The sequence below is a fragment of the Callionymus lyra genome, chromosome 12 (assembly GCF_982586985.1).
Source record: "Callionymus lyra chromosome 12, fCalLyr1.hap1.1, whole genome shotgun sequence".
Lineage (NCBI taxonomy): Eukaryota > Metazoa > Chordata > Actinopteri > Syngnathiformes > Callionymidae > Callionymus > Callionymus lyra.
In genome coordinates this window covers 27,754,263-27,776,634 of record NC_141829.1, presented here as the reverse complement: position 1 = coordinate 27,776,634, position 22,372 = coordinate 27,754,263, and the positions used below count along the sequence as shown (strand labels likewise).

General features: G+C 39.8%; 1 protein-coding gene across 2 annotated transcripts; it reads left to right on the top strand.

Annotated features, from left to right (window-relative positions):
• Positions 1–309: 309 nt before the first annotated feature.
• Positions 310–22,006, top strand: LOC148068845 (adenylate kinase 7-like). Of its 2 annotated transcripts, none has more exons than XM_087804191.1 (14): positions 310–392; positions 9,190–9,378; positions 9,458–9,566; positions 9,717–9,811; positions 10,514–10,624; positions 10,691–10,774; positions 10,939–11,024; positions 11,099–11,189; positions 12,264–12,341; positions 13,235–13,387; positions 14,672–14,768; positions 15,128–15,312; positions 21,573–21,731; positions 21,813–22,006. In XM_087804191.1, exons 1-14 carry the CDS (start codon positions 315–317, stop codon positions 21,849–21,851), a joined length of 1,554 nt encoding a protein of 517 aa, XP_087660317.1. In that variant the 5' UTR covers positions 310–314; the 3' UTR covers positions 21,852–22,006. The 2 variants fall into 2 exon arrangements, with proteins under 2 accessions (XP_087660317.1, XP_087660318.1); XM_087804192.1 differs by having other exon boundaries at positions 336–392; positions 9,305–9,378.
• Positions 22,007–22,372: the final 366 nt, after the last annotated feature.

Genomic DNA, 22,372 nt, shown 5'->3' with positions numbered 1-22,372 from the left:
AATAATATATATTTTGCATTTGTTCGTTCATGTTGGCGTATACTTAGAACATGTAATGTAAAGTGTACATATTGCAGTCATATTGTTAACGTATATCAATTTCTTTGTAACACTAAACATTCAACACACCTGTTAAAAAGAAGGTGAGTTATTTTGATATCAATTGAGTAACGGTTTACATCTTGTCGCTTATATTTTATTGCACAAAAATAATGAGAACCACATTTTGTAAATAAAATTGAATCTGCGCCTGTGCACTGTGAACGTTCTCTTCGTTTCCAGGACAACAAGATTCAAACAATTCGAAAAACACGATGAGGAACGAACGGAATTCACAAAAACGAGTATTCATAAACAATGTGGATTCCTATTCATCTAAATACATCTCTAAGGTAAAATAATTACGACCTTTATTTTGGCAGCTTTTTAGGGTAAAATATTATATTATTTTCAGTATGTTTTTTACAAAAAAGTATCGATGAAGCCAGATATCACATTTTACATGGCATGCTACCAAGCAACGTGAAAGTTGGGTACTTAAGTTAAGTTGGTTCGGTATTGACAGATTCGATCTTTGCGCTCTAATACATTTGTATTAGAGTAATAGAAAATAACAAAGACCGTTATTGCACCGTATTGAAAAATGTGTTGATCTCACGTAAACACCAAAAATAGTGTCAAAGAGCCTCCACGGCCGCGACATCAAATTAGGGAGCGTCTACAATATTACTTACAATGAAAAAAAATTAATATTGAAAAATCTTGACTGATTTTACCTAGAACAATTGTTTCAAACGTAATTATTTCACAAATAACTAACCTTCATATATCGTCACTCCAATCGTTTAACATTTTAGTGTATTTCTGTTAGTTATTTGAAATACTTTCATGCAATATTCATCACCCATTTTGTAATAACTCCTACTAGTTACAACTCTGATGGGCAACACATTTAGGTCACTTTCAACAATCATCTATATCATTTATTAAACTCATATGTTTCTAAAATCTTCCTCTAAATTCTTTTATATCAATATTTACTTGCAATTTTTCCTGAACATTGTGTAATAACTTCGTCATTACAACTTCGATGGCCACCAAATCAATGTCACTTATAGAGTACCTTCATATCATATTACTACACTCCCTACTTTTTCAAATTTCTCTTTGAAATCTTGGAAATCAATATCTTCATGCCATTTCTCGTAAACGTTTTGTGATAACTTTGTAATTATAACTCCGATGGTCACAAAATGTATGTCACTTATGGAGTCCCTTCATATCATGTTACTACACTCATTACTTTTAAATCTTTTAATCAATATTTTAATGCCAATTTTCATAAACATTTTATAATTACTTTTTAATTACAACTCTGATGATCACCACATTTATGTCACTAATGGAGGACCTTCATATCATGTTACTAAACTAATTAGTTTTTATAAAAATCGTCTCTAAAATCTTTTATAGAAATCTTCTCATGCAATTTTTCCTATACATTTTGTAATACCTTTGTATTACATTGTCACCAAAAACAGGAGAAGTGTCAACAGGTTGGACAGGTTGATCACGAGGGTTGGCATGAATGAAGCTGGACTCACTGGTGACGGTTGCAAAGAGGAGATCTCTGGACAAAATACTGTCCATCGTGGATAATGACAGTCATCCTCTGAACACCATCATCAGTGAGCAGAGAAGCAGAAGGAGTGCACGAATGCTCCTCCCCAGATGGAGCTCTAATAGACTCAGGGACTCATTCATTCCTCGGGCTATTAGATTGTATAATTCTGAGTTTGGGGGCAGTGGATTGAAAAGATGATTATATTCTAAGTCTATCTTTGTATCTTTAATCTTTGTGTTTTTTTTTCTTAGATCTATGTTCTTTGTCTTTATATTTAGATTTTGTCATCTTGCACTTTCTTTTTATTGCACCTTGTTCTTGTTATGGTTTTATTAATCTATCGGCTCTCTTTCTGTATGCTGGAAAACAATTTCCTAAAGGAGACCCCAAAAGGGATCAATAAAGTTTCTTTATCTATCTATTACAAAATGTTTAGTGGAAATTTTGAAAAGGTAACCAGTGTAGTAACATGATATGAAGGCCCTTCAAGTAACATGATGTTGGTGACCATCAGAGTTGTAAATATGAAGTTATTACAACATTTTTATGAAATATTGCTTGAAATTATAGTTCTATTTCATTGTTATTGACCGCCAGAGGCGGTGCTTCAAGCACTGAATGTATCCATCTTGTGCATATGCTGGTCGAGTGTTTATACCAACAAAGTCACCTGTGACCCCTGATGACCCCGGATAGATTATATCTTCACTACATGCATTAGCGGTTACCATTATGACCGCTTGCCTTACTAAACCTCCTGACCACGATAAGGTGGCAATCCCTCAGGAGGATGTTTTTGTATTTTTTTTGTATTTTTTTGTATTTTTTTATTTTATAACACCCTTAGGAGGATGTTTTTGTTTAGTTTTTTAAATAAAAATTAAAGAAATAAAACAAAGGCTATTAGCCTAGAAAAAACAAACAACGTTGGCAGCTGAGTCACAACTCATCGCTGTGATCCCTCATGGCCCTCAAAGAATCCAGTGCTGTACCAACCTCGTTTGAGGCTCTGCACATATCCACAGACTGAGACTGTAGTATGGGATTTGCTGGTTTCAGTAGACCAAGCACTTGCACCAGAAACTTGCCAATTTTAAAGAAGTGCTGCCTCTTAATCTGGCAGAGCAGGCCTGATGCTTCAGTGCACAGATCCACTGCAGCATCATCATCCGTTGCCACCTCAGACAGAACAGTGATTATTTGATCTTCATTCTCAGTAATGCAACGTGTCACCTCATAGTGGCTAGTCCATCGGATTTGAATTAGCCTCCTAAGATTAGGAGCATCATATTTTCTAGTGATGTAGTGGTGCTGAAAAAAGTTGTACAAGGAAGAAGACGGATCAAAAAATATTTTATTACATTGTTCGCTCTGCATGGCATGCCCAACTACCAGGTGCAGTTGGTGGTTGTAGCAGTGAATGTAGGGTATATACTTTCCCAGCTTCTGTTGGAGCAGAGCTTGAACACCTCCTCTCACCCCACTCATCACTGAAGCTCCATCATAACACTGGCTCAGAATGTTGTCAGCACTGTAACCAGCATCAGAGAGGCACTTCAGGATCTCAGAGGTTATGTACTGTGCATCTAGTTGGTCGAGGTCAAGCAACCCAATGAGATGCTCCTCGGGTAGGGAAGCACTGACAAACCTAATCATAACTGACAGGTTTTCGACATTACACCTGTCCCTGCTCCCATCACTCTTGGGGCAAAAACCCACAGCATCAGCATTTTCATTTATTTTTTTTATCTCTCCGAGCACCATGTTTGCCAGTGTGTCAATAATTTCATTTTGTATGTGATTTGATGTATATGATGCATTCCTTGGGATACCCTTGGCGATGCTGGCTAGTTTTTTATCTTTCTCAAGGGTATATTCCATTAACTTAAGAAAAAGCCCAGAAGCAATATCATCATCATCATGACCAGCAGCATCACGCCTGTGTTCCGTTGTTCCACGTAGACTCAACTCATTGACACAGAGGAACTTCACAGCGTTGCCCACACTCTTAACATAGTACCGGTTTTTCTCTACCTGTGTCTTGCCAACCAATAATGTGTCAACATTTCCCCCACTAGCCTCTCTCTTCTGGTGCTCAGCCCAGAGAGTAGAAGCATGCACATGGTTGTGGGAGGACACATGCCTCTGCAGCTCTTTGTCACTTTCCAGTGCAACTTTCCAGTTGTTGAAACCAGTCAGAGTGAACACAACATCCCTCTCATTCACAGTACTGTATTTGCGACAGGGAAAGCAGAAACATGCATCCCGTTCAGCAGAGTATTCAAGCCATGGTCGTGTGCTGTACCAGGCAGGATTGAACGACCTCAGTTTTTTGCTAAATGCACGTTTTGGGTAGCTACTTAATAATAGCTGAGATGGTGCAATGGTGGTTAAGTCACTGGGTAAAATGGGAAGTTTGGGGTTAACTGTAAGAACAGCTGGGAAAGGAGGAGGTAGAGTAAAAGTAGTGCTTGCTGGTGTTATGCTAGCTACTGCTGGAGTGATGCAGGCAGCAGAACCACTACTAACGTTAGCTGATGCGCTGCTAGCTACAACACTGGTAGGGGTAGGTGCAGCGCTAGCTGCTGAGGTGCTAGCTAGAGCATTGCCACCATGATCTCCATTGGTAGGGGCAGGAGGAGTATGTTTTTTAAAAGCTCTGAAAAACGGATGCATTGTATATGTAACCTCAGAATGATCAGCAGAATGGAATGCAAGCAATCTCTACACTAGTGTTGTATGTCACTTGTTTACAAGGCTGAGTCCCTGAGGAGAATGAGATACACAAGGTTAGGACAAGTCTGCTGAAAGTTTTACAGGAGTGGAAAAGTGAAGATGGGATTGTAAAATAGCAGCCAGATTGCAGAAGTTGGGTGGGGGCGGGGCTTTCTTTAGGGGTCTGCACGCACAGATCATTTGTGCTCAGTCTGTGGCAGGGAGCGGACAGTGCTCTCTCCCCGTGCTGTGACACATGACAGGGACTGTGGGCCCACACACCCTGATCTAGGAGAATAGGCTACAGCTTAGCTACTACAAGAATTTGGTTATGTGGTTTTGGTTGTTGTTGTTGACTGAGCAAATAAAGATTTTCAAGAAAAATATGAACTATTGTTTTTATTATGTTATTAGCAATTAAGTATGTCACTACACAAAACACTATGACCGAATTTAACAGAGCTCCTTTGCTTCAGTTTACTGCTGCAAGCTGCTATTAGAAACCTGACACTAGCTCATTTGCATACTAAAGGGTGATTGTAAGTTGGGCAGACAGCTATACCTCACAGTGAACCGGCAGCAGGCCGATACACTGAGCAGAGCGAAAAGGGGAGATGGAGCGGAGGTGAGAAACATGACATGAGAAACAACTTGATATATTTTATATTTGAGGGGGCAAGCAAGACATTAAGACATTAAGAAGTGGAGTGGAGGAGAGAAGCATGAGATAATAAAAAATATATGAAATTTAATATGTTTTGGGGGATTTAGTTTGAGGGGGCACAACATTTATTTGAGGGGGCCAGGCCCCCTCTTGCCCCTGCCCAGACCCGGCCCTGCGGTGCACCATTGTGTATCCGCCTCTCGTTGTACTTTGTTGGTGAAGGCAGTGTGTGTGCTCCCACTCCCGACTTGGGTACATATTAGTTAATTTGTGTATGCAACACAAAGCTCTGTTCGCCTTAGTTTGACACCTTTTGTCTGCGTTTTTGGCCGGCATACTATTGTTTACATTGATTGATGCCTTCTCAGTTGTCCCAGTTTTTATGTGTAGCATAGCACCTACCCTTTGCTAGTGAAGGCAGTGCTCTCGCTCACAGTGCTGTTGCTAACATCATCGAGAACTTTTGTCAAGCTGCATCACCGTGTGGTACGGTGTCCTGCCGCAAGAAACTGCAGCGCATCCTGAGAGCAGCTGAGAGGATCATTGGTGTCTGCCCCCTGGACATTTATAACATCATCACCACATCATCACCACTAAGGACATCAGGATTGCTGGTGACCCCACTCACCCATCCCACAGCCTCTTCAGCCTGCTGCCATCAAGGAGGAGACTGCACATTCTTCAGGCCAGAACCAGCAGGTTAAAGGACAGCTTCTTCCACCAGGCATCAGGAGACCCAACTCCCTCCCTGCCCACCATCACTCTTACCTCCGCTTGCAGTACCTGTGCCTTAACTTTGTTCTTTGTTTTTTGTTGATAAACAGTTTAATATTTGATTATTTCATTTTGTAGATGATTTATTTCATTTTGTTGATTATTTATTTTTATTTATTTTTTCAATTTCTAATTTAATGTCCTTTCAATTGTTTACTTTATGTTTTGCATCATGGGTCTGAGGGTTATCGTGATCCTACTCCTTCGGCAGCCATATTTGAGCCGAAGGAAGATGTAATCTCCATGGCAACGTCAGCCACTGAGTTCGCTGAATATGGAGAGGATGTGGTGCCACATTGTGTAGCCTCCCACCAACTTTACTGTGCCTCCATCTGATGAATATTTGAGGGTGGTTGCATGCATGCTGGAGGGACTCTAGAGCCCTCTCTCATGCAACATCAGATGGCCGGACCCTGGCAGCCATGCAGGATGCTCCCCAGTTTGGCTTGGGCCGCATACCAGCGATTGAGCCGACAATAGCTGCGCTAATTGTTTCACTTGATGAGGCTCTGAGACCGGTTGTGAGGTGTCCTCGTCCCTAGTGTCGGGTAACAGATCATCTGCTCTCCAAAGCCTATGACGCAGCGGCACGCATGGGACGCACAGGCAATTCTATGTCCCACTTGATGCTTGCTTTATCAGCATCTCTACAAGAGGCTTCACTAGATGCTCCTGTCCATAATTTCCGTGATGCTTCCCTGCACGCATTCGCACTGATGTCTAGAGCGCTGGGGTGGTTGATGTCCACTCTCAGCCAGGCTCACTGCGTGCAGGAGAACCCTCCGCAGTGTTCCAGTGGAACTGAGGGAGCTGTTTGGACCTGCAGAACTAGAGGCACTTGAGCGCACAGTCCAAGCCAGACAGACTCGACAGCAGTTGTCCGGGCTTTGCAGGACTGTGCCTCCTCCTGGCAGGGGTTCTTCAGTAGCCCCGGGCGTCGCTCTCATCTACAGGCTTACCCCAGTGGCTACCTCAGGTCTCAGCGCCCACGTCCACAGCCTGCTCAGCAGGTGGCACTGATTTTTTTCCAGCCCCTAAGTGGCTGCCCTCTGGGAAACATCAGGCCTCACATGCTATCTGCTGTAACCCCAAAGCCTCTTGAGGCCAGGGGACCCGGCTGACAGCTGTTTTTCCCAGCAGAAGCTCAGCTATTGGGCTGCTTCCACCAGGGACCCTTGGGTGCTCGCCACCTTGACCCACGGGTACAAACTTCAGCTCCGATGCTGGCCCTCAGCCTTTGACGACCCGGCAAAAGCCCAAGGCCTTAACCAGGAGTTGTCCATCCTCCTGGACAAATGTGCAATCGAGCTTGTAGATCCCGTGTTACAACCAGGGGGGTCTACTCGACTTACTTTCTAGTAACAAATAAAGATGGCTGACTCTACCCTATCCTTGACTTGAGGGGACTCAACAGGTTCCTGAAGGTCCGGAAATTCCATATGCTCAGCCCTGCAGAGGTTCTGCGCATGGTTGCCAGAGGGCAGTGGTTTACATCAATAGACCTGAAGGATGCTTACTTTCATGTTCCCATAGCACCACACCACAGACACTTTCTGGGGTTCACATTTCTAGTTCAGTGCTCCCGATCTGCCTCTCCCTTTCCCCCAGGTATTCACCAGGTGTGTTATTGCAGACCTTTCGCCCCTGCAGTCACAGAGCATGAAGATCCTGCCATATCTGGACGAAGGTCTGTCCGTCGCCACAGCCGGTGGATGACATCCTCTGCCTCCTTCCCCTCTTTCGGGGGGACAGGTGGTTGCATTACGTGGAGTTTCTACAACTCCTAGGCAAACTGACGGCTGACGCGACCGTGGTCCCTTAAGGACTGTTGTCGCTTCGTCCCCTTCAGAGGTGGCTGAACAGTTTCCTTTTAGATTCAAAAGAAATGAAAGTCGAAATTGAAAAAGTAATGGGTGTAGTAACATGATATGAAGGTCTTTCATAAGTGACCATCAGAGTTGTAATTACAAAGTTATTATAAAATGTTTATGAAACATTTCATGAAAATAATCATTTTAAAGATTTCAAAGGTGAATTTAAAAAGGTAATGAGTGTAGTAACATAATATGGAGGTCCTTCATTAGTCACATAAATATCATGACAATATGACTTAAAGTTAAGGAGTTATAAAGACATATCAAAAGAACTCAAGACTTTTTCACTATCCATCTATTGGAGGACGGTCCCTTAACTAGAGTTCTATGAAGATGAATGCCTAAATGAGCTGGGGTTAGGAGCCAGAATAAATTCTGATATTTTGTGCTTTCACCATTAACATTAAGCCTGTCATGTCAAATGTCATTAAGCCTTACGCATGCATTATAATATGGTATGAACATGCTTATAATGCAATAAACACAAGACCTTCAATGAAGTACCAGAACAGTGATGTACGTGAGCAAGCTATAGTACAGATCAGTGGTCACCAACCCTCGGTCGGGCCGCACAGACAGTAAATTATTTATATTTCAGTTATTATTGATTAATACTTTTGAAAATAGATCAGATGTTCTCCAATGCAACATTGGCCAGTTACACTTTATGATTCAGTCAAGAAGTAGTCATGGAAAAATCAGTAAAACACATCTCTTAAAGGGCAATTCATGTGCTGAATTGATCTTGGAGCTCTATTGTACTCATCAGTATGTGTCTGTTTTGACAAAACTCTATTTTAATTAAAATATTTACGTAGGAAAATGTGCCTAAGCCCTGCCCACTGAAAACATTTTTTCTGGAGATTCAATCTCATTTGCCATAACCACACCCACTCTGCTCCGATTGATCATGCATCACTGGCATTATCAATCCCAGAAGTCTCCACCTCCTTGGGACTCATTGTATAAACAAAGCGGGGCATCAGGAGGAGTGAAGCTATTATTACATCATAATGGGCAGCTCTTGTAACCTCTAATTTTTCTAGATTTCAGAAAGGGAAGTACTGTAAAGTAATTACTTTAAAACATTGTCATGATGAGAGACTTACTGCATTTAATTTCTACTGTTTTTAGCCAAAGGTTGGTCCTTGAATATAATGCTAGCTTTAAACTGGACCACAGAGTAAAATGTGGACCCCCTGGTCTAAAGAGTGTGTTATTATTAGTAATACACTGCTATGTTTTCTTTTGGAATTTTAGTTATTTTTGAATAGTTTGTGATGTGCTGGATCCATCACTGAAGTATTCAAATATGTTTAATGGGTTGGCCAGCTGGTCACAAAATCAATGATTTACCTGCAACTGTAGAAAGCGCGGATTGTAAAAACAATATTGTGTTAACAGTAGAGATCAAAAGATTTTTTCTAAATTTTATTGACTCTATGCACAATTAAATGCAATCAAACTTGTTTGTGTTGTATGTGTGAATGTAGTTTAATATTTTTCTGCCATGTCTTTGATCACTCCGTTTGATCTAGTTTCTTTCCGGGCTTGTGATGAGAGATAATTCTGACTATGGTGGAGAAGAAGAGGAAAAGAACAACAAAGAAGAAACAGATGATGATGAGAGCCTATGTTTTTCCAATGATGCAGCAGAAACTTACCACGTTGCTGGTACTGTGAGTGACCAGTTAGGGGACAACACATGGGTGAAGGAGCAGTACTATGTAAGTAACAGTCTTTGTCAAAAAGGGAACCTTGTCAAAAAGGTACTCATCATTTATTTTCAAATGTATATTTGTGCAGCAACTGAGCAGGGAGCAACTTCTTGATAATCTGATGAAAAGTGACATCATCATCTACAATATCACTCAGCATTGCCAAGAGGTTGATGACGCTTCCTGGGCTCTTAGAGGTGAGAATGACTTTGTCATGCAAAGTCAAAAATGTTGACCTATTCAGTTTTGATTTGACTGAAGTTTTTATAAAGTTGAACAAAAAAAGAACTGAAAAAAAAAAAAAAAAAGAAAGAAAATAATGCTCTTGTCAAATAATTTGGTTGTAGCTCTTCATCACAACATGGCTGCCTTTGTCAAACCAAAGATGTATATTCTCATCTCTACGGTGATGACCTGGGCTAATAGCAACTCAGACAGACATGTAAGTGTGGCTTCAGGATATTACTATAAAAAGTACCAAGTTTCTAAATGTGCATAGATTTAATTTCCTTTATTGCTTCCACAGGGGAATTTTTTAGAAATTGTATTTATAACTCACTTGGATAAAGGCTTGTGCAATTTTTGGAAAATATTCTCTACTACCCAATCAACTAAGCATAGTAACTGAAAGTCCTGTTTTTTCATGCTTGATGGCATGCAAAGCACATAATATTGTTTTTTAAATAAGATGCACCTTCAGGTGCCATTATTAGTCTATCAGGGTACTTCTTGTGCAAGTCTTGGACAGTCCTGGATAAGGAGAGGACCCACGATGAATGACAGACTGACTGTCCAGGATTTCACAGATCTAGAAATGCAGTAAGGTCTTCAATGATGAGTGAAGGTGTTGGTGGCCCATTGGGGTCGGAGTCCGAGGTGGCTGTTGATGACTGGCTTCAGAAGAGATACATGAAAAGGGGGATGCATGTGGAGGGAGACGGGAAGCTTGCGTCTGGGAAGATTTGCTTTGCCAAAAAAACTAGACCCCCTAATCTGACATGTTGTCAACATGACTGGATTCAGAAAATGTGAAGAATCTAACCATTCATTTACATAATAAAACAGACAGATTGTTTTACTTCAGTGAATCCTTTTCAAATCACATTTTATCATAGAAATTGAGTTGTCTCTTTTACTTTAACAGGAGAATGAGGACCTTCCTTTTACTGATGCCAATTTCCGGACAAGAAGAGCACATCCTAACTTTACGAAACACATTCATCTGGAGAAGAAAGTGTTGAAATTGGGCAAAACGGCAAGGAAAATATTCTTGATTGTTCTTTTATTATAAATGAAACTGATGCTTTTTATTCTCTTTTAGAATAAAATCATGTTTTCAACCTATGTTGTGGCATCTGGTCTTCAATACGGGATGGGAGAACAGATCTTCCATATGTTCTTCAAGGTCAGTGTTCAAGTTTTTTAATGTCACTCATAATCATTTCAAGTGACTATTGAAATAGGTGGAGATTTAATGATTTTTAATTTAATGATAAGTGTAATTTTTTTTAAAGAAAATGTATGTCAAGTTCGTCATTTCTTACTAGTTGCATCTTATTTTAACGTTAGGTGTCATGGCAAGGAGCAAAAGTAATCCCTGTCTTTGGTGAAGGAAAAAACATAGTGCCCACGATCCACATTAATGCTCTGGCAGGGTAAGAAATATGACTGTTACTATTTCACAATGAACAGTTCTTTACCACTGGTGTGACCGATTTTTGTCTTTCAGTGTGATCCATAACCTAATTGTTTATCCACACCATAAGTATTATTTGCTTGCTGTGGACTCTGCCAACAACACAATGGAACAGATTCTGAAGGTTTTTGCATTCTGAATATGATAAAGTCATGTCTTCAAAAACTTCCTTATATGGTCTGTGACACTATGTTGGAACTATGAATACATATTATATACAAATTTCATATGAACTTGTAAGTATATAGAGATGCACCACAATGAAAGTCCATTTGACTATTTAATGCGTTGTCATTAGTTCAGCTTACATATCAGAAAAGAACAGCTTAATGTTCTAATTTGAATAAATTCCACTTTATTTTCGTGTCATTTGAGTTATTTCACATTTAATAGTTTAAAATACCCTTTATAAGAGAATAGGAAAACCGTTCTCAGCAAATCAAAAATATCAAAATTCCTTGCCCCTGTCACCTTAAAAGCTCTAGCAGAAGATCCAGCCTTACACCCCAGCTCGGGCTCTGAGTTCTGTGGATCAGAATCTACTGATGGTTCCTCGCACAAGGATCAGGACCAGAGGAGAGAAATCCTTCCAGGCTGTTGCTCTTAAGCTTTGGAACGATCTTCCTCTCCCTCTGCGTTTGATCGAGTCTACTGACTCCTTCAAGAAACATCTTAATACATTTTTATTCGTGCAGGCTTTTCCTTTATTTTCTGGAACTCCTGTGTTGTTCTCGGTTTTATCTTGATCTTTTAATTATATATTTTATTGAGTATTGTTTTGATTGTTTAAGAGCTTTGTGACCCTGGTCTGGTAAAGCGCTCTATAAACATAAATTACTTACTTACTTACTTACATAACCTTGCCTAATAAGAGCACAACAACATCAACAATTTCTCCTTCATTACCTGTCATTGGCTTAAAGGAACAGTAACACGTAGAAAACAAAATGTCATAGTATTTCATTTAAAGGGCAACTAATGTGTTGATTTAAGTGCCTTCCCTCAAGTAACCTGTCGTTTCTCAAAATTTTAGACGAGGGAGAACTTTATAAAGTAATAAATACAAAACATTGTCATGATGAAGGACTTGCTGAATCTTGGATAGGAAGACTTCAATATTTGTCACAGACCCTATAATTTGTGATTAATATTAGGGATCTAGAAGTGTAACCTTTCCTGTATTTGTTCTCTGTAACAGGCGGTTGCATCTGTACTTGGACCTGGGCGCATCACTCAAAAGCCCTTTGAGGACATTTACCTGCACCAAGACTTGACTGTACATACTACTTGTTATATTTTATCATTGTTTTGGTCAAATGGTTCTTCCTGGGGAGATTTGCATCAAAATCTGAAGAGGCATAGATAAATATAGTCTTAGTTAATTTTATAAAGGTGACTTATTTAAATTGCCGGAGTGATGTTTCCCTGGTTAGGGGTATATTTTGGTGTCGTACGTACATCAGGGTCTTCAATCATTTGTCATCATTGATAAAAAAGCTCAGTTAATTAAATTAATAAAAGCCCCACTTCTTAGGCTCGGGCCAATTAGATTACGAAATGTTACATTAACAAGTGTATGCAAATCTTTTCTGTATGCTGTTCAACCAGAGGTTACAAATAATATATAGCAGACTATTTTTCATTGACCTAATAAAAATTCAATTAAATTCAAATAATTTTGACGTCCTAATATAAAATGTATAGAAAATATGAATATTATATGTCTGTTCGGATGTCCTTAAGAGGTGAACTACACTGCATAGTTCACCTGGCTCAAATTGCTTTGCACGCTTTAACCACCAAACACAGAGAGAGCTCGGGGGCAGAGTGAAACAGAATTCCTGTGGACTGCGGTACTGCCTGAATCCAACTTACATAGTTTAATATTGTTAACATTTTAAGTACTTCCGTATTCAGTTTTGCCACTGTACTGTAAACTACTTAAAATCATTAAGTTATACTCTCTCCATCATAAGCTTTGCGCTGAAAGGCAACTCAACAACAATGTACTACTCAGATGCCCAAATCGTGACTTTAAAGTCTATTATCTATATCTAGGGTCCGAAGAGATCCCCGGCAGTTCAAAATTATCTCTCCCTATTTCTCTCTCTCTTTTGTACTGGTTTGAACAGTCAATTTTAATGGCATGATTTCATACTCTTTCTGCAGATGATGGAAATTGACTCCCTACAGGTCAACTTGCGTATGGAAGCTGTTGAGCTCAGAGATTCGTTCAACAGTGCACAGTGGTCGTGCAGCTCTGGTCTGGTGAAGAACATAGAGTTTGTTGTGGAGGAGTATCGACAGACCCGACAGTTTCTGGTAAGTGCAAGTCAGTGTTCATCTCTGTATTCTACTAGTGGAATTCACAAACAGATCTCTGAATAATACGGGCTACATCAGGTTACAGTTACAGAGACCAACTCTGAGGCTCTTGGAGGGCTGGTCATGAATCAAATTTTTCAGTTTGTATGTAGCACATGAAATGTAATCATTTGGCTGACCCTTTTTACATTTGATTGTGAGATGAGTTAAGATAGACACAAGTTAAATAGGCTAGCAATAAACCGTGTCCCACCCACCTCACTGCATTAAACACCTTGCACAAAAAAGTAAAGTAAGTAAGTAATGTAAAGGTTATTTGTAAAGCGCCTTTCTAGACCAGGGTCACAAAGCGCTTTAACAAACAAAAACAATATAAAGCTAAAATACATGCTTTAAAATGCAAAAAAAAAGGTAAAATCAGAATCAGAATTATTGTTGTTGCCATTATCAGTGAAGGGTGCCACCAATATTTCACAATTTACATAGTGCGGATTTAAACTTGAAAGTGTGGAAAGTTGGCAATTAGACACAGATTTATTGCAAAGGGAAAACACTTTGAAAAAACTTGGGCAGTTAACCGTAGTCTCCTGCCCAAGGGGAGAGGTGTAAAAATGATGTTACCATGACAAGAAGGATCAGATGTGAGCCTGTCCCTGTCTTGTAGCCGATCACCTTCTTAGCAGCATGCATGATACGCCGCAGTCTATTCTTGCTGGCATGCCACTGCTGTAGGAACATCCTCTGCTGGGCCTTCTTGATGAGGGAGCTGAACGTTTGCTCCCACTTGAGGTCCTCAGTGATGGTGTTGCCTAGGAAATGGAAGGAGTCCACGATGTACGGTGGTGGAGTCTGCCAGGGTGAGGGTCGATGGTGGGGCTGTACCTCCTAAATTTGAGACACATTAAGCTTGTAGAGCCTGTCTTGGAGCAGAGAGGTGAGGATGGTGTTAAAGGCAGAGCTGTAGTCCATGAACAGGATTCCTGCATAGTTTCCTAATTCATGAACGAGCAGTAATGTGCTTTCTGTAAGTTCTTGAATTGATGAGTATTCATACATTTGTATTTCTTTCCTTAATAAAATACAAAATTGCATAAAAAGGTAAGTTATAGAATGATCAGTACAAACTGGGAAACACAGAGTATGTTCCCCATCTAAAAAACCCAAACTTAAAGTAGTGTTCTGATAACTGAAGTGAAGTTTTCACATTTGTATACAATGACTAAATCAGCTCCAAAAGAAGGAACGTGTCAATGCTGTTAACATGAGACTGTACCTTTGCAGGAGGATGTGGTGCAAAATGCTGAATCAGATGATGATGCTGCACTGGTGGATAAAAAGCTTATAAATGACTTAAAGGAAGATATGGAGCAGAATGGAGGTGTGTGTTTCATGACAGCTGACAATGACAACCAAGCATTGTTACTGTCTACATCCATATGTAATTCATTGTAGTTTATGGAGACACAGAAATATATTTTTATTTTTTTTAACAATAAATATTGTTTCACAGACACTTAACAACAGCACACTGTTACATTTTGACATTATTTAATTATTTTTCAGACTTTCTGTGAGTATTGGTTTCCGCCAAATCTACTGTAGAACAACTCTCCACTAGAGTCAGAATGTTGTGTGGCATGTGTATATGGAGGAGAAATATAATAATAATAAAAGGATTCACTCTGATGGGGGACAATATCATTGACTGTCTTACTCGGTTTCCTTCTGTCTGTCTAGAAATCAACAGTGGCAGTAAAGTAGTGGGGGAGCCAGGAAATTATGACCTCAACACCCAGGAAGTGGAGGGAGAGAAGTTTGAGAAGACTGAGGAGAAAAAGAGGGAAGAGAGTCAACAGAGAGCAGATGAAGGCCAAATGGAGGCTGGGAATAACTTCCAGAGGGCATCAAACTGGGAGCAGAGGGTGGGTGAAAACAATCTCAATTGAGCTTTATTGTTGTTGACCAGCAAGTTTGACAGAGTCATGAAATTGTAGTTGATACTCTCAAAACCATCATCAAATGTGCTGTAGAAAACATTAGGCTCTCCCTAGGCTTCGCAGAACCACATCTTTACTTCTAAATTTAATTATTATAAATAAATAAGATGGACACTTTAAAAATTGAAACGTTTATTCAAGAGAGGGAATATTTTTCTTAAAGGCAATAGATATGGCTGTATAGAGAAACAACATTCCGATGGAAGCGATACTAAAGATTTAAAGCTGGTGCTAAACTAATGGCTAAGCTAATAGACAAATGGACCTGATTTAAACGATTTATCCCCACGATCACAATGGGAAACGTTAATCTGCTCCTAAAAAGATTTACAAGCTGTCTGCACAACAACAAGCAGATTTATAGAGAGAGTGGCTTATTTATCTATCGATGGAAAAGTGACTGATACCGGACGCTAACATGGACCTTTAGCGTTTCACTACCCTAAGGGCCAACAGAGACACAAACTTGTGTAGAAAGCTCAGAGGATGGGGCAAAAGATATAGCCTGGGACATGCTACTGGGAACGGGTCGATTGACTTTATTACCACTGGAGATCTCCTTGGGGAAATTGGGTAATCGATGCAGTTACTTCCTTTTCTTACAAACTAATTTAACCACACATTGAAAAAGTGTTTGCTTCCTCCTTCCTGGAGAGAGGCCTTCATATCAGTAATGCCCAAGGAGGTCAAATACAAGCCGGAGACGGAAGGCTCAGAAAAGGTGCCTAAAACCTATGCTTTTTTACCGCTCCAGCATGTCTTCATCCTCTGTCTGAATTCAATTAAATCTCAAGACACTTTACAGTTGAAGTAAGACTAAAGTTGAGAAAGAAAAAATAGATCCCAGCAATTCAACAATGAGTAAATCACATTGTGGCGTTTGCGAAGGAAAACATCCTTTTAGAAGGCAGAAACCTCTAGCAGAACCAGATTCAATGTTGACAGCCTCCCGGGTAAGAAAGAATGACGTGATTCAGATCCTGGATAAGCAGCAGCTCTGGAGGTGGAGAACTGGGACTCCGGGAGAGAAATAAAAAGTGTGGGTTTAAACTGCACAGGTGATGAATGAAATGCAGAAAAGAAGGCTATACAGAGCTTGGTGTCTAAAACTTCTCCAGCATTCTAAGCCTATAGCAGCTAAGATAAACAGAAAGGGCAAATTCAGGCAAAGCCCAAGTCAGTCCAAATTTTAGGTATTATCAAAAAGTAAGGTTTAAAGATTGTTTTTAAACATACAAAGGGTGTCTGCCCTCTAGACTGAAACCGGTAGTTGGTTCCACAGCACAGGGGCTTCAAAACTGAAAGCTCTGGCTCAAAATCTACATTTAGAGATTTGTGGTATAACTAATATATCTGAGTTTAGGGATCGTAAGGTCCTAGAGGGTTGATACTTTTGGATTAGATCTTTAATGTATGTTGGTGCTAGGCCATGTAAGGCTTTATATTTTAAATGTGCTTGCGCCTCTTAGTCTTAGTCAGGACACGAGCTGCAGAGTTCTGAATAAACTGAAGAGTTCTGAGAGACTTCTTAGAACATCCTGACAGAAGAGAGTTACAATAGTCCAACCTGGAGTTAACAAAAGCATGGATGAGCTTCTCAGCAGCATCTAAAGGATCCTTCCTTTAGAGCCTGATTTTTTAAATTTTACGAAGGTGGAAGTAGGCAGTCCGTATGATTTGTTTTATGTGCGAGTTAAATGATCTTTAACTCTTCGTCAAAGCAGACACCCAGATTCTTTACAGTGGTGCTAGTAGCAGGGGCAAGTCCATTATGTAAAGCTAAGTCATTAGTTAATGATTGTCTGAGATGTTGCGGACCAACTAGTAGAACCTCATTTTTTTCCGAGTTCAGTAAAAGGAAGTTTTTGGTCATCCAGGACTTGATATCTGTAATACAGGACTGTAGTTGTGTTAGCTAATTTCTTTCATCTGGCTTCATTGACAAGTAGAGTTGGGTGTCATCAGCATAACATTGAAAGTTTATAGAGTTTCTTCTGATCAAGTCCCCTAGTGGGAGCATATAGATTGTGAATAGGATTGAAGAACAGAACCTTGTGGGACACCATAGCTGACCTTAGAGTGTTTTGATGAGAGGTGGTTGACATGAACATAGTGCACAGGTAGGATGTAATCCAGTTTAGAGCAGTTAATGCCTCCACGTATGCCTATATGGTTTTCTAACCTCTGTAGAAGAATTTGGTGGACAAAAGTGTCACATGCAGCACGGAGATCTAGAAGAACAGGAACTGAAACATGGCCCTGATCAGAAGCCATTAGCAGGTTGGTACTTACTTTTACCTGGTCGGTCTCTGTGCTGTGGTGTTCCCTAAAACCAGACTGAAACACCTCAAATTGATTATTGTCATGGAGATAATCACAGAGCTGACTTGTTACCACTTTCTCCAGAATTTTTTAAATGAATACATGATTAGAGATAGGCCTATAGTTAGTGAGAACCTCTGGATCAAGAGTTTTTTGAGCAGAGGTTTAATTACTGCAACTTTAAAAATCTGAGGCACATTGCCTGATGTCATTGACAAGTTAATAATGGCAAGTATGAAAGTGCTAAGTAAGGGGAACACTTTTTTAAGAAGCCATCTGGGAATAGGATCCAGAAGACATGTTGTGGACTTTGAGGAGGAAACAATCAGGTACAGTTGTCGAGGACTCACTGGTAAAAAGGAGTCAAAATATATATCAGTTTTAGTGTCTGTGTCCTGTGAAGCTGCAACGGTTGTATTAGAAGAATCTAGTAGTTTTGAATCTTTCTTCTAATAGTTACGATTTTTTCATTAGAAAAGTTCATGAAATCACTGCTACTGAGATGAGGAGGGATGGACTGCTCAATGGACTGATGACTCTGTGTCAGCCTGGCTACAGTGCTAAATAAGAACTTGGGGTTATTCTTATTTGCTTTTATAAGTGATGAGTAATAGCTGTCTTTGGCTTTCCGAAGAGCTGCCTTGTATATTTTTAACTTATCTTGCCAGTCCAGGTAGAATTCATTATTTTTTGATGAACGCCATTTCTTCTCTAGTCGTCTAGAATCCTGTTTTCATTTATGTGTTTTCTGAGTATACCAGGGAGCAAGAATACTTCTGTTAACAGACTTATGAGTTAGTGGTGCAATTAAGTCAAGTGTGTTATGTAGAGTTTCACTTTTAGAGACACACTGAGGCTAGGCATTTTACTAAGCATTGAGGGAATTTTTTCCATAAACTTGGTTATGGCTCTTTCACACAGACATCTTTTGAGAGTGCTCCTGTTCTGTAGACTTGGGATATTTAAGATAAAATCAAAGGTTATTAATTGAAGGTCAAAAAGAACTGAATTCTAAGGAGAGACAATAACATTTTTAATTTCAAGTCCGTATGCTAGGACAAGATCTAATGTGTGCTTAAAAGAGTGAGTCAGTTCATGTACATACTGAGAGAAGCCAAATGACTCCAGGATAGAGTTAAACCTGTTAGCCAAGCTATCATGGACCATATCCACATGGATGTTAAAGTCACCAACAACTGGTACGGAACTCCGGGAACTCAGACAAGAATTCAGAATATTGTCCAGGAGGACGATAGAGTCCAGCAAAGATAAGTGACTGACTTGATCTCAAGGTTGTATTAGATATGCTAAGTATAATACTTTCAAAAGAGCTGAAATCAGATTGTGGTCTAGTAAAGGTTGACAGACATGAGTTGATGATCGTTTCGACTCCACCTCCTCAACCAGAGCGTCGAGGGGCATTTAAGTTAGTGTGGCTGGGTGGTGTTGATTCATTTAAAGATAAGTAATCATCTATAGACAGCCAGGTTTCGGTTAAGCAGAATAAGTCAAAGGTTTTATCTGATAAGTTAATTAATTAGTGCAGCTTTTGAGGACAGGGATTGGATACTCAACAATCCACACTTAATCCTCCTGTCCTGCACAATAGTAGTGGAAGTATTTATTTGAATTGGATTTTACAACAACTCTTATACTGTTCTGCCTCCTTGTCTGTGCTCCTAATCAGACCATGTTTTCCCCATAAAGTCTTCCAGTTGTTAACAAAGTCGACACCATTTGCGGGGCAACACATCGACAGCGAGCGATTAAATGATGAATAGTGACTAAACATATCATCATTGGCCATGTTGGGTAGGGGTCCAGAGAACACTAAGCAGGTCGACATTTTTTTCGCGTATGCACTCACCGACTGAAAATTTATCTTGGTGACCTCCGAACGGCGTAATCGGATGTCAATGCTGGCAACATCAATAATTTTCTTACTGTATTTATATTCAGCTTTAGCCATCAGCTTTAAATTTGATTCAATGTCGCCCGCTCTGGCCCCAGGAATACAGACTACCGTCGCTGGCTTCGCTAGTTTAACCTTTCGAAGTATCGAATCGCCTATAAACAGAAAACGCTTAGGGGTTGGTGATGCTCCGTTGGCTTTGGCCTGGAACTATTCCTCCCACGAACAGTCACCCACCGACCCTGGTTTCCCGGCTGCTCAGGAATTGCTGGAGGAGAACTTACTGCTAAGATATATGGCTGTGCACTGCCTACAAAAAAGAGAAACGATTGCTCAGCTCCGAGGGAGAGAGACACTGCGAGACACTGTCGCTTACAGGAAATCAAACAACAAAAATGAAGACTAATTAACCTAAAGAAGACTAATTTGTATTTAAAGGAATTTTCCAAAGGGATTAATAAAATTATATATTGATAGACAAACAGAGTTTCTAAAAATGAAGTTCCAACATCTTAATTTATATAAAACTGGCTACCTATTACACCTATTACATACAAAACAAGGTTCTCCTGATCACCTACAGGTCCCTCAGTAATCTGGCCGCCTCATATTTCACTAACCTCCTCCACTTCAACTGTTCCACCCGCCACCTTAGATCCTCCTATGCTAACTTCCTCACTTTCCTGACGACAAAGCGCTGAACCCTGGGAGACCGAGCCTTCTCAGCTGCCGCCCCCAAACGCTTGAACTCACTTCCTCAAACGTATCAGGAACTCCGACTCACTCCAGACATTCAAATCACTATTCAAAAAGCACCTGCCAGTCTCGTTTTTTTTCTGTACGTTTTTGTTTCACCCTTTTTGTGTGTGTTTGTGTGTGTGTTTCATCCTTTTTGTAAAGGGTCTTTGTGTATCCTAAAAATCGGTCAGTAGACTCTCAAAAGTCTCTTTAGCTCATTCTGAATTCTGCAGCTTGTGTTCTGACTACAACTATACACTGGATGTGTATTTGATGAGTCTACATTCTACCGCATATTGGCTCCGTCGCCACCTTCCATCAACACCGAGGCCGGTTCTGTTTTTGGTTTCTGCCTGTTTAAGGGAAGTTTTTCCTTGCCACTCTCACACTTTGATTTACTCATTGTTGATTTGCTGGGACCTATTATTCTTTTCTCCTATATAGTAAGTAAGTAAGAAAGTCATTTTTATTTGTATAGTGCTTTTCCAGACCAGGGTCACAAAGCGCTTAAACAATCAAAACAATATTCAATAAAGTATATATTTTAAAGATCAAGATAAAACTGATAACACAACAGGAGTTCCAGAAAATCAAGGAAAAGCCCGAACAAATAGAAACGTCTTAAGATGTTTCTTAAAGGAGTCAGTAGACTCCTTTAAGCGCAAAGAGAGAGGAAGATCGTTCCAAAAGCTTAGGAGCAACAGCCTGAAAAGATTTCTCTCCTCTGGTCCTGAACCGTGTGCGAGGAACCATCAGTAGATTCTGATCCACAGACCTCAGAGCCCGAGCTGGGGTGTAAGGCTGGATCAGATCAGTGATGTAAGGAGGAGCCTGACCATGAATAGATCTGAAAATAAGAACCAGAATTTTAAAGTTGATCCTAAAAGAATATAGTCTCACTTAATGTGTCTTGAATGAAAGGTTTAAATTAAAGGGAATTGCATTGAATATCTACATTTGTATTATCTGTTATGGCAACCATAAGTTGAACTAGTCCTATAGATAGAAAAATACTTTTTCAGACTCTTCTGTGGGTGGATTTTGTGTTGAAAACTTTAAATGGTCTGGCATCTTTTTATAAAAAAGATTAATCTGTGTGTGTGTGTGTGTGTGTGTGTGTGTGTGTGTGTGTGTGTGTGTGTGTGTGTGTGTGTGTGTGTGTGTGTGTGTGTGTGTGTGTGTGTGTGTGTGTGTGTGTGTGTGTGTGTGTCAGACTACATCCTTGAGGACCGTCAAACAACATGAGGAAGAATTCCTGGAGGCAGAATATTTCCAATTGAAGGATTACCTAATACGTCACGTGATGCCAACGTTGGCTAAAGGGTTGATCGAGTGTGCTTTCATCCAACCTGTGGATTCAGTGGACTTCCTGGTAAAATTTGCTCACACAGAAGCCATTAAATAGAAAGTAGTTTAAGAGATGAGTTCACATTTGACCTATTTGTCTTCACAGGCAGAGTACCTGATCAAGAATAGTCCTGTAACAGACTGAAAAACGAAAAAGAAGAAACAGTATTGAAGATCAAATTTTGATGATGATTTCTGCATAGCTGTGTAAGTCTGTTTATTAAATGAGGAAATATCCGAAGCAATATAAACTGTTACTTATTTAGAATTTCAACGAAATATTAAACATCTACAATATGCTGTAAATAGAATCTCTTGTTGATGGATTCAACTGTGTTGCCACAATTTTAACATGAAGGTATACTGACATAAAAAAACCAAATATATGTAATTATTTTGCCCCAAAACTAGTCTTGATCGTTTCAAAAGTTAAAAATAATCAGATCTAACCAATTAAGATTATTGGCTGGAACACTGACCAATTAAAGCAGTTAAGACCTGGTTTTAAGAAGTCAGTGGTTTTGACTTTTGGAGTCGTGATCTCATACAGCAACTTTTATGTTTCCTCACCAGTCAAGAGGGAAATTCACACCAGAGGTAATTAAAAAATAATATTCTTTGTGTTTCATGATGGTTGTGAGATAGTCATAAGTAGGAGTATGAATA